Below are 15,101 nucleotides of genomic sequence, written 5' to 3'. Positions count from 1 at the left end.
GGTCAGCATTACTGTGAACGGAACTATATGGGTAGAGCTAGTGAGGGGTTAGGCTTGGGGTGAAAGGGACCAAAAAACCAATTAGGGAAAAGACGCTCATCTGCGAGACTTTTTGTAATATAAATGCATACAAAGAGAGCCTAAAAAATGTTGATATGTACGACATGATAGCCGCTCACGAATAGAAATACGTGTACAATCATTATGGGAACGAATGATTAAGACTTGTGGGTGGGTGGGGAGGGCGTAGGGAGTGGGTGGGGGATTATCAGGGAGGAAGGAGACCCACATCCTGGCTCTGTGCTTCGTGTGTGGCCTTGAGTTCAGGATACCGGTAGCATTATCTGGGTCTTTTTCCCTCCTCATACTTGGTTGGCAAACGTTAAGATGTTTTTGAAGTTTACTGCCTTCCTATGTCGCTTTTCACCCAGTATTAACTTATTTTGTCCATTTCTTTCTAGTAGTGGATCGTATTTTTTGTTCTCTTTTTAGGAAGAGGGAACCAAAGCTGACTTGTTGATTATCACAGAGCTCAACACTTAACCTAGATATGAGATGCTACTGTTTTTAGTGGCTAAGCCCGCACTAGCATGGGTGGTTCTCCATTGGTTCTTGGAGAATACACCTATCAGATATACCTACTAGAGTGAACAGAAGAGTCTTGCTTAAGTCACAATTGTTATCCAAATAGGAAATTTGCATTTTATGTGACAAAAGGCAAACTAACTGTCCTTTTTTTTTGGTCTGTTGGCCTGTCTTTAATAAAGTCATTTGCTGAAGTGCACATATATTTGAATATATGTGCACATATATTTGTATACTTAATGTACATTTTTATAATGTTTTAAATGCATGCATTAATTCTTTTTATGAAAGTAATATTCTATTTCAAATATTTGAATAACAGAATGAGGAAAAATACAAATATATCGAGTTCAGCTACATCAGCATTCAGAAATAATTGATATCCTTTAGGCTTTGTCTATATAACTGTAAGACAGAAGATATGCAGTATTTGCTTTTTGAAAAGTGAGCATTTGTTATAAACTTTTTGGTTGCCACAGTCTTCATAGCCATTATTTGTAGTTGTCATCAGAGTGAGTATGCTTTATTTATTTCCCTGTTATTGGGCCTTTAAGTTGTTCCACTTTAAATAAAGCTGTGGTGAGTCTAGGTCAGCATATGTGATAGATACAGATATATTAGTAAAAGGAACATTTTCATAGCTCCTGACCTATTTCCAGTGTTTTTTTTGAAAGGATTCCCTGAGTTTATGCTTCATAAACTACGTATGTTGAGAGGCAGTGGGATGTGTTGCCAGAAAAAGAAGTTTCGACAGTAGAGTGACAGGATGCAAATTTCAAACCCAAACTTAGTTATAACCTTGGGCAAGTTACTTTGGCTAGTCTGTAAAAACAGTAAGTTAATAGTACCTCCCTGATAGCATGGTTGTATGGATTAAATGAATCATTATCTGTAAAGTGCTTCCAGCTCTGCCCTTTGTTACTACATGCTCAGGTGTTAGCTGTTATTTTATTGGGAGTTGTGCAAAAGATGGAATTTTATTTTGACTATAGTTAGACCACATTTTAAGTACTCAATATGACCATTTTATGGTTTAAATGCTTTATTTAAGAGTCAGTTATTTTAAGGCAGTTTTTCAAAAGCAAAATACTTCCAGCTTCTGTAGAAAGAAAGTGTAGTTATGATGGATGTATTTAAGTTGTGTCTTTCACATTTGCCCAAACATTGGAGCTTAGAGACCTGGAGGAAGGCTTCCAGATTTGAACTCTGTTGAGAAACATTGCTCTGGAGAATGACCAGCAATTTTTTGAAGACTTATTTTGAAGTGGCATTCTCTTTTTTTCTGAGTTAATAATTCATATCTATAAAAATTATCTCTATTATTCTGTAGTTTCATGGAACAAAATTTGTATTTCAAGTTCTAGACTGTTGATTTTGACATAACATTGTATTCAAAAGTTTACATATGCTTTATTTCACAAGAGGGAGAATGATACTGAGCAAGTACTAGTACAACTCACTTTTAACTTTTTTATGTCAAATGGAATAGTAGTACCTTATCTTCATCATCCTGTGAACATGAGAATCTGTGATGTGCTGAAGCTGCCATTTAAAACACCAGGAATTAGTTTTTCTTGGGATTAAGATAGCTGTACTGCAGTGTAACTTGAGTGATTATTAACCACTCTCAAATGTGTGCTTATTCAGTGCAAATGTATTGATCACCACCTGGGAGCTGAACGCTACTAGGCATTGAGGAACCAAATGAAGATAAGACGAGGCACTTAAGGAGCTTAGAATGGGGGATGATACTTATCAGTGGGGGAGTGATTATGAAAGGCCCCCTTTCCCCTTGAGAAGTGTCCCAGATTGGGTGGTAAGTTATATGATCACTTTAACTTAGTGTCTGATGGAGAAGACTGACAAATGGACACCTGCAACATGTGTTTGTGCTGTGACTGGAGGAAGCACTAGGTCCTGGGAAGGAGATGGGATTACCTCACTTCGCTCTGAGCTGGGGATCAGGAAAGTTTTCCCTAGCAAGAAACATTCGATCTGAGTTTTTACTTTTAAGTTGATTATTCTCAACTGTTAACATAATCTCTTGGTCTGGTGAAGAATCAAGATATGGAAGACATGGAAAGGGATCTTTGGGAGCATTGATTTTCAGACTTCCTTTGTGCATTAGAATCACCCTGAGAGGCTTCAAGAAAATACCAGTAGCTGCCCTGATCTCCAGAGATTCCAATTTGATTGACTTGGAGTGGGACCTAGACATTGGTTATTTTAAAAAGCCCCAGATGATACTAAAGTGCAGCCAGGATTTAGAATTTTTCAGCTAGAACAACAATGTCTTCTAGGAGAGGAGATAGGGAGTGGGGCCTGGAGAGTTCATATGAATTGCCTGGGATCACAGTTGGTGAGGTGTTGTGCAGTACACAACACTAACATATCTGCCTCTTAATTTCTGGCACCAAACCCTTTCTGTTAAACAGCCATCTTGCCTTGCATCATTATCCTGATGCCACTGTTGTCACCAATGACCATTGCCCCTTTATTGATTCTGCTTTTGGCATAACCAGAGTGACCCACCTAGCACTTGTTCTCTAACTATGGGTTAATGGAGCTCAAGATAAACTAAAAGTATTTTAATAACTTTTTTTCATTTAAAAAATGACAAAATTTAATTCATGATGCCATTCAGGTCTTCCTTTTGCCTTCACAGAAGTCAGCCTCTTAGGCCATTCCATGTATTGCCAAGAGCCCAGTATGTTCCCGAGGGGCGCAGGGACTTTACAGCTCCAATTGAAATGTCGGTGGTAATGGGCCAGTTTCGTATCACTGAGTTCTTTTTTTCCCTCCAGTTTTATTGAGATGCAATTGACAAATAAAATTGCATATATTTAAAGTATACAGTGTGATGGTTTTATATAAGTATATGTTGTGATACGATTATCACAGTTAATTAACATCCATCACCTCACAGTTACTTTTTTTTTTTTTTGTAAGAATGCTTGAGGTCTACTTTCTCAGCACGTTTCAGGTGTATAGTACAGTATTAATTACAGTAACCATGCTGTGCATTAAATCTTAAGCACTTAGTAATAAGTAATAAGTTCTTAGATTAAGAATATAATAGAGAAAAACAGAAGTTGGGTTTATTTTATTTTCTGATTTTCATTCAGCTTTGTGCATATTTAACTGGCTAAATATTCTTTGTTGCTACCTTTTCAAATGTAAGCTTCATAAAGGTGTAAGCTTCGAAAGGTCATAAAGGTCAGTGTTGATTCTTTATGAATAGCTATAAGTGTCTGAAGATACAAGATACATATTGATGTATTAAAATTTTTGTTTAGGTATAAACTGCATTTATATTTTTCAGTGCAAACATAAAAATAGAAACATTTACTTGTTCTCACATATTTCAAATTATTGTAATTCTGTGATTAGTCTTATAGTAAACTAATATTTGTTGAACACTTATGTGCCAGGCACTCATACTTGATAAATAAATAGTATCATTATTAAGAATGTACTGTTACTTTTTTGGTTTGTTTTGGTATGGAACATGACTAATTGATATATAAATCTTTTTGTTGTTTTTTTCTTGCTTTTATCTAGAAAATGTATTTGTGTGTGTGTGTGTGTGTGTGTGTGTGAATAGTTGAGATCACTCAAAAGGCAATAAAAATTTAGGTTTTTTGATATACATGTTAACTCTTACCTTTGTTGATAGTTACTATGTTGTATGTTGTAAGCCATATTCTTAATGGAATGTGATTTTTAGGTATTATGTTTGAAAACAGAGGGTTACAACAGAAGGAATTTTATGACTTTATTAATATCTTTAATGGTAAATTACTCTTAGTAAATACATAGAGTAAAAATTATACAATTATCCCAAGATTTTGTTCAGTCCTAGTTTAGACAACAATTATGTTCTTTCAATAAAAGCATGGAAAATAATGGTACTGGGACGACCACTTACTGATACATTTAGTAATTAATTTTATCAGTTTAAAAGACACCCTTGTTCCCTTAACCTCCACCTAAGGTATGTGACTGTTCCACCCATAACTAGAAAACAAAGGCCAAATTTGAAATATGACTTTAATATTAGCAAACGTCCTTAGGAAGGTTGTCAGGGAAACTGTAAAATCTTTTGCTTTTTAATCATTGGCTTTCTAGGAAAGCATATTTAGAACCATGCATAATTAGAGCCATGAATTTCCAATATTAATAATGGAGAGAAAAAATTTAAAAATCTTTATTGAAAAAAATAAAGGTCAGAACTTGTACAAATGAAAACATATATGTGATATTGTTAAAAATGTAAAGGAGATTGACAAAACTTTGTTGATTTGTTTTTTAAAAGTATGTGGAAAAAATAATAGTTTTAGAGTTAACAAAATATAGTTATAAAAATTCTTAGGGATTGTTGATTAACTCAGTGTTCATCTAATCCCAAGTTGAATACTGTGCTTCTGAAAATTATTAAAGCTGTTAATATAAAAGTACATTATAGAAATGTAGAATATGGTATAAATAATGTTTATATATAGCTTTATAATATATTTGAATAGAAGTATCATTTCTCAACAGATGTTAATTTATATTGAATTCAGTTGACTTGTTTTAGTTTAGGATATAATTTTAAACAATAAATAATATATTTTTCTTTTTGATAAAGGAGGAATAAATTCCAGTGAGTATGAAAATGTATCAAGAGAAAAGGAAACGTCAGAAGAATTTGAAGCTAATGCTATGGCTTCTCTGATAGACATGCCATTTGCCACTATAGACATTAAAGACGATTGTGGAAGTAAGTACGTACTGAAAGTGAGACAGATGTGCCTATTATCCAGGTTACTTGTGAACAGAAAACAGGGAAAAACACCAATTTATTCTGCAAATGTTTATTGACTGTATGCTCTGTGCCACTTACTTTGCAGTCTTAGGAAGAACCTTGCTATGATTTGAAAAAAGTTTTATCTTGATTGGGTTCTATAACTGGAGGAGCCATATCTCCCCCAGTGTGGGGTGCTGTCTTACAAGGAACATCTAGTCCAGGTGGCAGAAGGGGCTGGGCTGGCTGGGCTTCCAGGTCCCACGCCTGCCTCCGTGGATCTAGACTCCATCTTTTTGGGGTCCTCATTTACTCTCAGAGTTTAGCTTGCATTTTGAGCAATAAAGCCTGGCGGTCGTTTGAAAAAAAAAATTAGTTCTATCTCTTCATTTCTAAGAAAAAGATGAGACTCAAGAAGTTAATTAGGTAAATTTATGTGATTGCGTCCGATTCCTGGTTTTGGCTCAGGTCATGATCTCAGGGTTGTGGGATCAAGCCCCCCTTTGGGTCAGCTCTCAGGGTGGAGTTGGCTTTGAGATTCTGTCTCTCCCTCTCCATCTGCCCCTCCCCCCCTTTGCATGCATGTGCTCTCTCTCAAAAAAATCTATTTTTTTTTTTAAAGGAAAGAATTGCTTACAGAATCTGTGATTTCTGATCCATTAGTCCTCTGAACAGTTATGATCTTGGGAGACAAAGGCTGTACATGATGCTGTGGGCTCCCATGGGGAGAGGATGTATCAGGCATCTAGCCTGGATATGGGGTGGTGGATGTCCTAGAAGCCTTCCTAGAGGTTTGATAAGAATAAATGCCTGGCAGATAAGTATGAACTCTCCAGGGTTCTTTCCTCTACACTAACTGTCCTTATACTTAACTAATGCTCTGTATTTTCTATGGAATGATGAAAAAAGTACAGATTCTTTTATTTTGAGCACATAAAATGAATATATCTATCAAACACAATCACTTCTTTCTGATTTCATTACTTTCTCTAATTTGGGTGTAAAATAAAGAAGAATTTTACTACATGCCTATGATGAGCCTTTCCCATCCACCCTTCCCGCCTCTGAGCCCCATTCCTATCTGAATCATTCCCATTGGAATGCTCTTAAGTTAAGCCGAAACAAGTGGTAAACTTGTTCACCGGGCCAGCCCTAGGTACTTGGAACTTGACATACCTGATGCAGAGCTTATCTATTTGAACAGACTGCTTCTAATTGGGACTGACCACAAGCTACCCCAAAAATCCGAGGGAACCAATACTATTTCTGAAGCTGCTGTATTATAACTCCTCTGGTGAGGACAAACAGTGGCTACTACAACCAGGAAGAAGGAAGTGGGTGTGTTTGTGGCTCTGTACTCCTTTCCTGCTCTGAATGGTCTAGCTGCTGCTTCAGAGGATGGACATTGGGAAGATTGGCCAACCATGTATACAAATAGGATCTCTTCTCTGTAGTATAGGTTATATTTATTATTAAAGAGGTATTATCTGGAGTAAGTCTGGCTCAGGTCAGTCTGCGCAAATCCATTTCTCGCTGTATGGTATACTACTTTTCCATAGTTCAGTCTTTTTTTTTTTTTTTTAAGATTTTATTTATTTATGTGAAGACAGAATGAGTGGGAGCGAGAGTGTGAGAGGGGCCAGTGTCAGAGGGGGAAGCAGACTCCCTGCTGAGCAAGGATCCCAATGCAGGACCTGATCCTAGGATTGCAGGACCTGATCCTAGGATTCCAGGACCTGATCCTAGGATCATGGCCTGAGCCAAAGACAGTCGCTTAACCAATTGAGCCACCCAGGTGCCCCAGTAGTTCAGTCTTTGTGAATAAGAGGTCTTTGTGTTTTAGTCTAGACTCCAAACCACGATGTACAATATTATTTTTGTGGGAAGATAGATTTCAAAATCCAAGCTCCAACTTATAGTCAGTATGGTATGAAAGAAACAGAAAACTTAGGTTCTGAGTTTTGGTTATTTCATTTTCTACTCATATAACCTTGGACACTTAAAGTGTATGAGCTGGGCTTTTCAACTGTGAACCTGTGGGTAAGTTCCTCCTGTTTCTCCTGTTTACCTCAGATGAGAGGAGGTAATGTGTGTAAGAGGTCAATTAAAATGTAAAATAACGCACAAATGCTATTTATAAAAGCTTTGAAATATATCTCTTAGTTATTTGGGGACAACTTGTTCTGACTCATTTTTACAATAACATTTATTAAGACACGAGAAACAAATACTAAAATTTTTTGCCAACTAGAAGCTACTAACTAGTTTTTATGAAATGAGATTTTTTTTTTTAAAGATTTTATTTATTTATTTGACAGAGAGAGATGACAAGCAGGCAGAGAGGCAGGCAGAGAGAGAGGAGGAAGCAGGCTCCCTGCTGAGCAGAGAGCCTGATGCGGGGCTTGATCCCAGCACCCTGAGATCATGACCTGAGCCGAAGGCAGCGGCATAACCCACTGAGCCACCCAGGCGCCTGTGAAATGAGATTTTTGTAGAAATGCACAGAAACTAGGAGGTGTTTTTTTTTTTTTTTTAAGGATTTTATTTTTAAGGGTTTTATTTATTTATTTGACGGAGAGGGAGGAGAGAGATCACAAGTAGGCGGAGAGGCAGGCAGAGAGAGGGGGAAGCAGGTTCCCTGCTGTACAGAGAACCCGACACGGGGCTCCATCCCAGGACCCTGAGATCATAACCTGAGCTGAAGGCAGAGGCTTAACCCATAGAGCCACCCAGGCACTCCAAAAACTGGGAGTTTTGTTGTCAGCCTTTAAACTTAAGAGAGATACAGTGTTTGTCTCCAAAACACAAGAGAACTGGTTTGTGGCCTCAATGGACTTAATGTGGCTTTCTCTTACATTTAGTAACAAGGAAATTTAATCAGTTTACTGGACTGTGGTAGACAACAACCTTAAAATTCTCAAGTTCTGGTTGTTGCCTTTGGTTCTTTCAGTTTCCTTTGGTGGGTGGAAATTGTGAGATAACTGCCAAGAAATACTTGCTGATAGAAACGCTGGCAGAGTGATGAGGAAAGTCGTGCTAACAAGAACGTCGTGGGAAGGAGAAGCCTTGCCAGTAAGAAAACTCCTCCCCAAATGCTTGGTTCTTAGTGTCTTAGTTGCCAACTGTGTTACCTTCAGTGTGGGTGCTGCATCATGATTAGGTGTGGTCTGGATGGTTGAAATGGGTCTTTGCATTTTTTGTTAGTTTTGTTTTTGAGGAGAGACTATTTTATAGAATTATTTGTTAGAAAATGTATTTGGGGTGCCTGGCTGGCTCATGCAGTTAAGCATCTGACTCTTAATCTCAGGTCTTGATATCAAGGTTGGGAGTTCAAGCCCTGCATTGGACTCCATGCTGGGCATGGAGCCTACTTAAAAAAAAAAAAAAGAGAATATAAAATGTATTAGAATATTATGTTGAATTAAATATGTTATATTAGAATTATATATGCTGGAATATAAATAGACACACTGGAAATAAAATATCCAAATTTGTGCATGAAAGAAAATCTCTTTGAAATATTGAAGAAGCCATACAACCTGAGCCACATGTTCTGGCTCAATAGGTTGAACATGTTCTGGGGGAAAGTGTAATGTTTATGAGTTGTTGACCTTGGCCTGGATGGGTCTGTTCTCTTCACAAGGTGGAAGGGACATTGGTCAGTTGGTTAGAAACCTAGCCAGTCATCCAGAGAAATGCTTAGATTTGCTGTTAGTCTTGCCTCTGAACATTGAATGAGAGTCTACAATGAAGAGTCATTCTCCTGCTGGTGGGAATACCTTAGTGTGCTTTCCATGGAGAATAAATCTGTGGAGAACTTTAGTTTAATTGACTCAGTTCTCTCCAGAGAATCATAGTCTTGATAATAGTGATCATGCCACATTTAAATCAAGATAGAAAATAAAATATTTGAGTGATTTTTTTTTAAGTCATATATGTGGAATTCAGGTCTTATATCATAGTTACAATTCTTATTTTACCTCATATAGAATTCTACCCTTGTAATTATTGGAGATTTTAAAAATGTGGAAGATTATTATTTTTTTACTTATTAGCTAATACCATTAAGTTTTATTTTAAAAAATACTTTAACTCTTAAATATTTTAAAATATCAACTGAAATCTACCTTTCCCTGAAAGATTTTTTTAGAGAAAAATGTATCAAATAAAGATTGAATCTCAATATTTGGTATAGTAAGTGATTATCCAGAGTCAGTTTCAACTTTTTTTTTATTTATTTGAGGGAGAGAGTGCACGTGTATATGTAGGGGGAGGGGCAGCAGGAAAGGGAAAGATTATCTCAAGCAGATTCCTGCTAAATGTGGTCCTTGATGCAGGCTTAGACTCACAACCCTGAGATAATGACTTGAGGTTTAAAATCAAGAGTTGAATGCTTAACCAATGGAACTACCCCAGTGCCCCTGCTTTTTTAAATTTTTAAAAAAAAATTTTTTTTTTTATGTAATCTCTATACCCAATGTGGGGCTTGAATCCATGACCCCCAAGATAAAGAGTTGCTTGCTGTACCTACTGAGCCAGCCAGGCACCCCTCCTGAATCGATTTTAATAAAGGATAAAGTGGGGGTGCCTGGCTGGCTCAGTTAGAAGACCATGTGACTCTGATCTCAGGGTCATGGGTCTGATCCCTTTGTTGGGTGTAAAGATTACTAATAAAATAAAATAAAATAAACTTAAAGAAAGGTAAATTAGGGCACCTGGGTGGCTCAGTGGGTTAAGCCTCTGCATTCGGCTCAGGTCATGATCTCAGGGTCCTGGGATCAAGCCCCGCATCGGGGTCCCTGCTCGGCAGGAACCCTGCTTCTCCCTATCCCACTCCCCCTGCTTGCGTTCCCTCTCTCACTGTGTCTCTCTCTGCCAAATAAATAAATAAAATCTTAAAAAAAAAAAAAGGGTAAATTATATTCTATGTCATCTCTGATTGGGAAAGCATGGAGTATATAATCCAAATTTTTATGAAGGGGCTTAAGGCAAATATTTGTCTCAATACAAAGGTTTCATATCTTTTCCTTTAAACACATGTGTATACACACACAGGAAAACAAATAAAAAATTGGAAAAGCCCAATGAATACATTACTTCATTCAACATACATGTACTGAGTATCTGCTGTGTAGCAGGTACTCTTGGTGCTGGGTAAAGGAGGTAGAAGATCAAAATCAGTCAGTACATAGATATATGGAGAGTTATCCAACCTCAGAAGTATTAAAGGATCCATGTTAAAATATGATTGTAACTTATCAGATTGTCAGTATCTTTTCAAAACAATACTCAGTGATTTTAATGTCATGTCCACATTGCTTGTGACAATGTACTTTTTAAGTCTGTTTAGAATGGAGTTTGTTGGGGTTTCCAGCAATGTTCAGATGTGGGATAGACCCACTCAGGGATTCCCAATGTAAAAACATAGTCTTACCTCCAGAAAAAAAAATTATTCATAAATATATGTGTCACAGCGTCTTTTAAATAGTAAAAATAGGGGCACTTGGGTGGCTCACTGGGTTAAAGCCTCTGTCTTCGGCTCAGGTCATGATCTCAGGGTCCTGGGATCGAACCCCGCATTGGGCTCTCTGCTCAGTGGGAAGCCTGCTTCCTCCTCTCTCTCTGCCTGCCTCTCTACCTTCTTGTGTTATCTGTCAAATAAATAAATAAAATAAATAAATCTCTATAAATAAATAAAATCTCTAAAAAAATAGTAAAAATCTTGGGAAAAATACCCCACATGTCCAAGATTAGCAAGTGTGTGAACCAGTTAGACTAGTGCCTTAAATCATATTATGAAAAGAATTTTTCTGAAAACTATCCTACAAGAAATATTTCCTACCTAAAATACAAAGTGAAAAAGTGGGGGAAAAAAGTATGGGTGTTTGTGTAAAATTGCATAAATACTTTATGTGACCTGTCACCAGAATTCATAGTGGTTGTGTTAATATAGTGGGTTTATGAGTAATTTTTGTTCCTTTCTCTAGTTTTCAAATTTTATGAATATTTTTTATTCTTCTTATGAAAAAAATAACAATTAGCCAAACTGTGGAAAGAGTCCAAATGTCCATCATCTTATGAATGGTTATGGAATGGAATGGATAAAGAAGATGTGATATGTATATATATGTATATACAGATATGTGTACATAATGGAATATTACTCAACCATCAAAAAGAATGAAATCTTGCCATTTGTGATGATGTGGATGGAGCTACAGTGTATTATGCTAAGCGAAAGAAGTCAGAGAAAGATGAATACTGGGCTCCCTGCTTCTCCTTCTCCACTCCCCTGCTGTGTTCCCTCTCTCACAGTGTGTCTCTCTGTCAAATGAATAGATAAAATCTTTAAAAAAGAAAGATGAATATGATTCCACTCATTTCATATGGGGAATTTAAGAAGCAAATCTGATGAATATATGGGAGAGGAAAAAAGAGAAGGAGGCAAACCATAAAAGAGACAAATTTTTAAAATATTTATTTGAGAGAGAGAGACAGAGCACACAAGCAGGAAGAGGGACAGAGGGACTAGCAGACTCGAAGCTGAGCAGGGAGCCCGAGTGAGGCTCAATCCCAGGACCCTGAGATCAGGACCTGAGCTAACACTGAGTCAGACGCTTAAGTGACTGGGCCACGTAGGTGCCCCAGAGACTCTTAACTGTAGAGAACAAACTGAGGATTGATGATGGGAGGTGAGTGGAGGATGGCTAGATGGGTGATGGGTGTTAAGGAGGGTACTTGTTAGGACGAGCACTGGGTGTTCTATGTAAGTAATGAATTCCTGAGTTCTATTCCGGAAACCAAACTGTACTGTGTGTTAACTAACAAGTTAAATAAGTAAAAATTTGAAAAGAAAAAAAATGGTGGGGGGCGCCTGGGTGGCTCAGTTGGTTAAGCATCTGCCTTCAGCTCAGGTCATGATTCTGGAGTCCCCAGATTGAGTCCCACATCAGGCTCCCTGCTCGGTGGGGAGTATGCTTCTCTCTCTGACCTCTTCCCTCCCATGCTCTCTTTCTGTTATTCTCTCTCTCTCTCTCTCTCTCTCTCGCAAATAAATAAATAAAATATTAAAAAAAGAGAAAAACCTGGAAAAGAAAAAAAACACAGAGTTTATAAATGTGATTAAAAACTTGTTTTTTTTTTTTTTTTAAAGATTTTATTTATTTATTTGTCAGAGAGAGGGAGAGAGAGCGAGCACAGGCAGACAGAGAGGCAGGCAGAGGCAGAGGGAGAAGCAGGCTCCCCGCCGAGCAAGGAGCCCGATGTGGGACTCGATCCCAGGACGCTGGGATCATGACCTGAGCTGAAGGCAGCTGCTTAACCAACTGAGCCACCCAGGCGTCCCTAAAAACTTGTTTTTAAAGATGTAAGCTTCACTGATTCAGTAAATAGAGAGCTAGATAAACTTATTCCTCTTTGATCTTGCCCACTAATGTTACTCCTAATAGTGTTGGACTGTGGTGGTTATAGCTATGGCTGTGGGGTCAGACTGGTAGGGTTTTATACTTTCTCTTAAAAAGGTTTTTTTGGGGTTATCTGGCTGGATCAGTTGGAAGAGCTTATGACCCTTGATCTCAGGGTTGTGAGTTCAAGCTCCAGGTTGGGTGTAGAGCTTACTTAAAGAAATAAACAGGGGCACCTGGGTGGCTCAGTGGGTTAAGCCACTGCCTTCAGCTAGGGTCATGATCTCAGGGTCCTGGGATCGAGTCCCGCATCGGGCTCTCTGCTCAGTGGAGGGCCTGCTTCCCTTCCTCTCTCTCTCTGCCTGCCTCTCTGCCTACTTGTGATCTCTCTCTGTCAAATAAATAAATAAAATCTAAAAAAAAAAAAAAAAAGAAATAAACAGACTTAAAAATTTTTTTTGGAACTATAATTAACATACAACATTTTATTACTTTCATGTGTACAACATACAGATTGAACAATTCTGTACATTATTCTGTGCTCATCATGGTACATGTAGTCACCATCTGTTACCATACAACGTAATTACAGTATTTTGACTCTGTTTCCTATGCTGTACTTTTCAACTCCATGACCTATTTATTTTATAACTGGAAGTTTGTACATCCTAATCACGTTTATCTGTTTCACCCATCCTCCCCTCCCCTCTGGCAGGCATCAGTTTGTTCTCTGTATTTAAGAGTCTGTTTTCCCTTTGTTTCTTTGTTCATTTGTTTTTTTACATTTTTATACGTGTAAGTAAAATCATTATACATGTAAGTAAAATAAGTAAAATCGTGTAAGTAAAAGTCTGTCTGACTTATTTCACTTAGCATAATGTCCTCTAGGTCCATCCACGTGGTTGCACATGGCAAGATCTCATTCTTTTATAGGGCTGAGTAATATTCCATCATATGTGTGTGTGTGTGTGTGTGTGTGTGTGTGTGTGTGTATAACATCTTTTTTATCCATTCAGCTATCCATGGACACTTGGGTTGTTTTCATATCTTTGCTATTGTAAATAATGCTGCTATAAACATAGGGGTGCATATATTTTTGTATTAGCATTTTCATTTTCTTTGGATAAACACCCTCTGGTATCTGCATCTGGATTGAATGGTATTTCTATTTTTAAATTTTTAACGAGCCTCCCTACTCTTTTACACAGTGGTTGCACAAATCTACATTCCTACCAACAGTGCACGAGGGATCCTTTTTCTCCACATCCTTGCCAACACTTCTTATTTTTTGCCATTTTGATTCTAACCCTTCTGACAGGTGTGAGGTGATATCTCATTGTTGTTTTGATGTGTAGTTTCCTGATAGTGATCATGAGCATCCTTTCAAGTCTGTTGGCCTCCTCTTTGTCTTGGAAAAATGTCTCTTCAGGCCCTCTGCCCATGTTTTAATTTTTTTGTTGTTGTTGTTGGTCTTGAGTTGTTCATTGTATATTTTGGGTATTAACCCCTTACTGGATATATCATTTCCGGATATCTTCTTCCATTTAGTGGGTTGATTTTTTCGTTTGTTGATGGTTTCCTTTGCTCTATGAAAGCTTTTTATTTTGCTCTGATCCCAGTGGTTTATTTTTGCTTTTGATTCCCTTACCTGAGGAGGCATCTAGAAAAACGTTGCTAAAGCCAGTGTCAAAGAGGTTACTGCCCATGTTTTCTTTTAGTTTTATGTTTTCAGGTCTTACATTTAGGTCTTTAGTCCAATTGAGTTTATTTTTGTGTATAGTGTGAGAAAGTGGTCCAATTTCATTCTTTTGCATGTAGGTTTCTAGTTTTCCCAGCACCATGCTTCTTCACTTTCTTTTTCTTTTTTTTTAAAGATTATTTATTTATTTGACAGACAGAGATGACAGGCAGGCAGAGAGGCAGACAGAGAGAGAGGGAAGCAGGCTCCTTGCCGCACAGAGAGCCGGATGAAGGGCTCGATCCCAGGACCCTGGGATTATGACCTGAGCCAAGCGCAGAGGCTTTAACCCACTGAGCCACCCAGGTGCCCTGCTCCTTCACTTTCTTATTGTGTCCTTTGAGCAAGTGTCTAAGCTCAATTTCATTGTCTATAAAATTAGCATAATAATTATAGCTATTTCAGGAGTTGAGTGGATTCAACTTGTTAATACATGTACACTTCTATTAATCTTACCCAAATTTTTTACCTAAGTGTACTTGCTAAATTGAATACTTAAACAAGTTTTCATCTTGAGAGCAATATTTTATAATAACATTATTGAATGCTTTCAGCATATTGCTGACTGCTTTATATTTTCTTATTTAAT

General features: G+C 37.5%; 1 protein-coding gene across 9 annotated transcripts in view; it reads left to right on the top strand.

The window, feature by feature from the left end:
* The window catches only part of AKAP7 (A-kinase anchoring protein 7), a 154,695-nt gene that overhangs the window by 2,496 nt on the left and 137,098 nt on the right, over positions 1-15,101 (top strand). For all 9 annotated transcript variants that reach the window (XR_006384582.1, XR_006384581.1, XM_044248816.1 and 6 more), the window contains exon 2: positions 5,216-5,347. Coding sequence is in view for 7 of the 9 variants with exons in the window: in XM_044248816.1 (XP_044104751.1) it covers positions 5,216-5,347 (132 nt within the window). In the remaining 2 variants the exon portion in view is untranslated. The remainder of the gene's footprint in view (positions 1-5,215; positions 5,348-15,101) is intronic.

The sequence above is a fragment of the Neovison vison genome, chromosome 1 (genome assembly GCF_020171115.1).
Source record: "Neovison vison isolate M4711 chromosome 1, ASM_NN_V1, whole genome shotgun sequence".
Taxonomy (NCBI): Eukaryota; Metazoa; Chordata; class Mammalia; order Carnivora; family Mustelidae; genus Neogale; species Neogale vison.
Note: the sequence above shows the minus strand (reverse complement) of the source record. Positions and strands in the feature narration are given on the sequence as shown.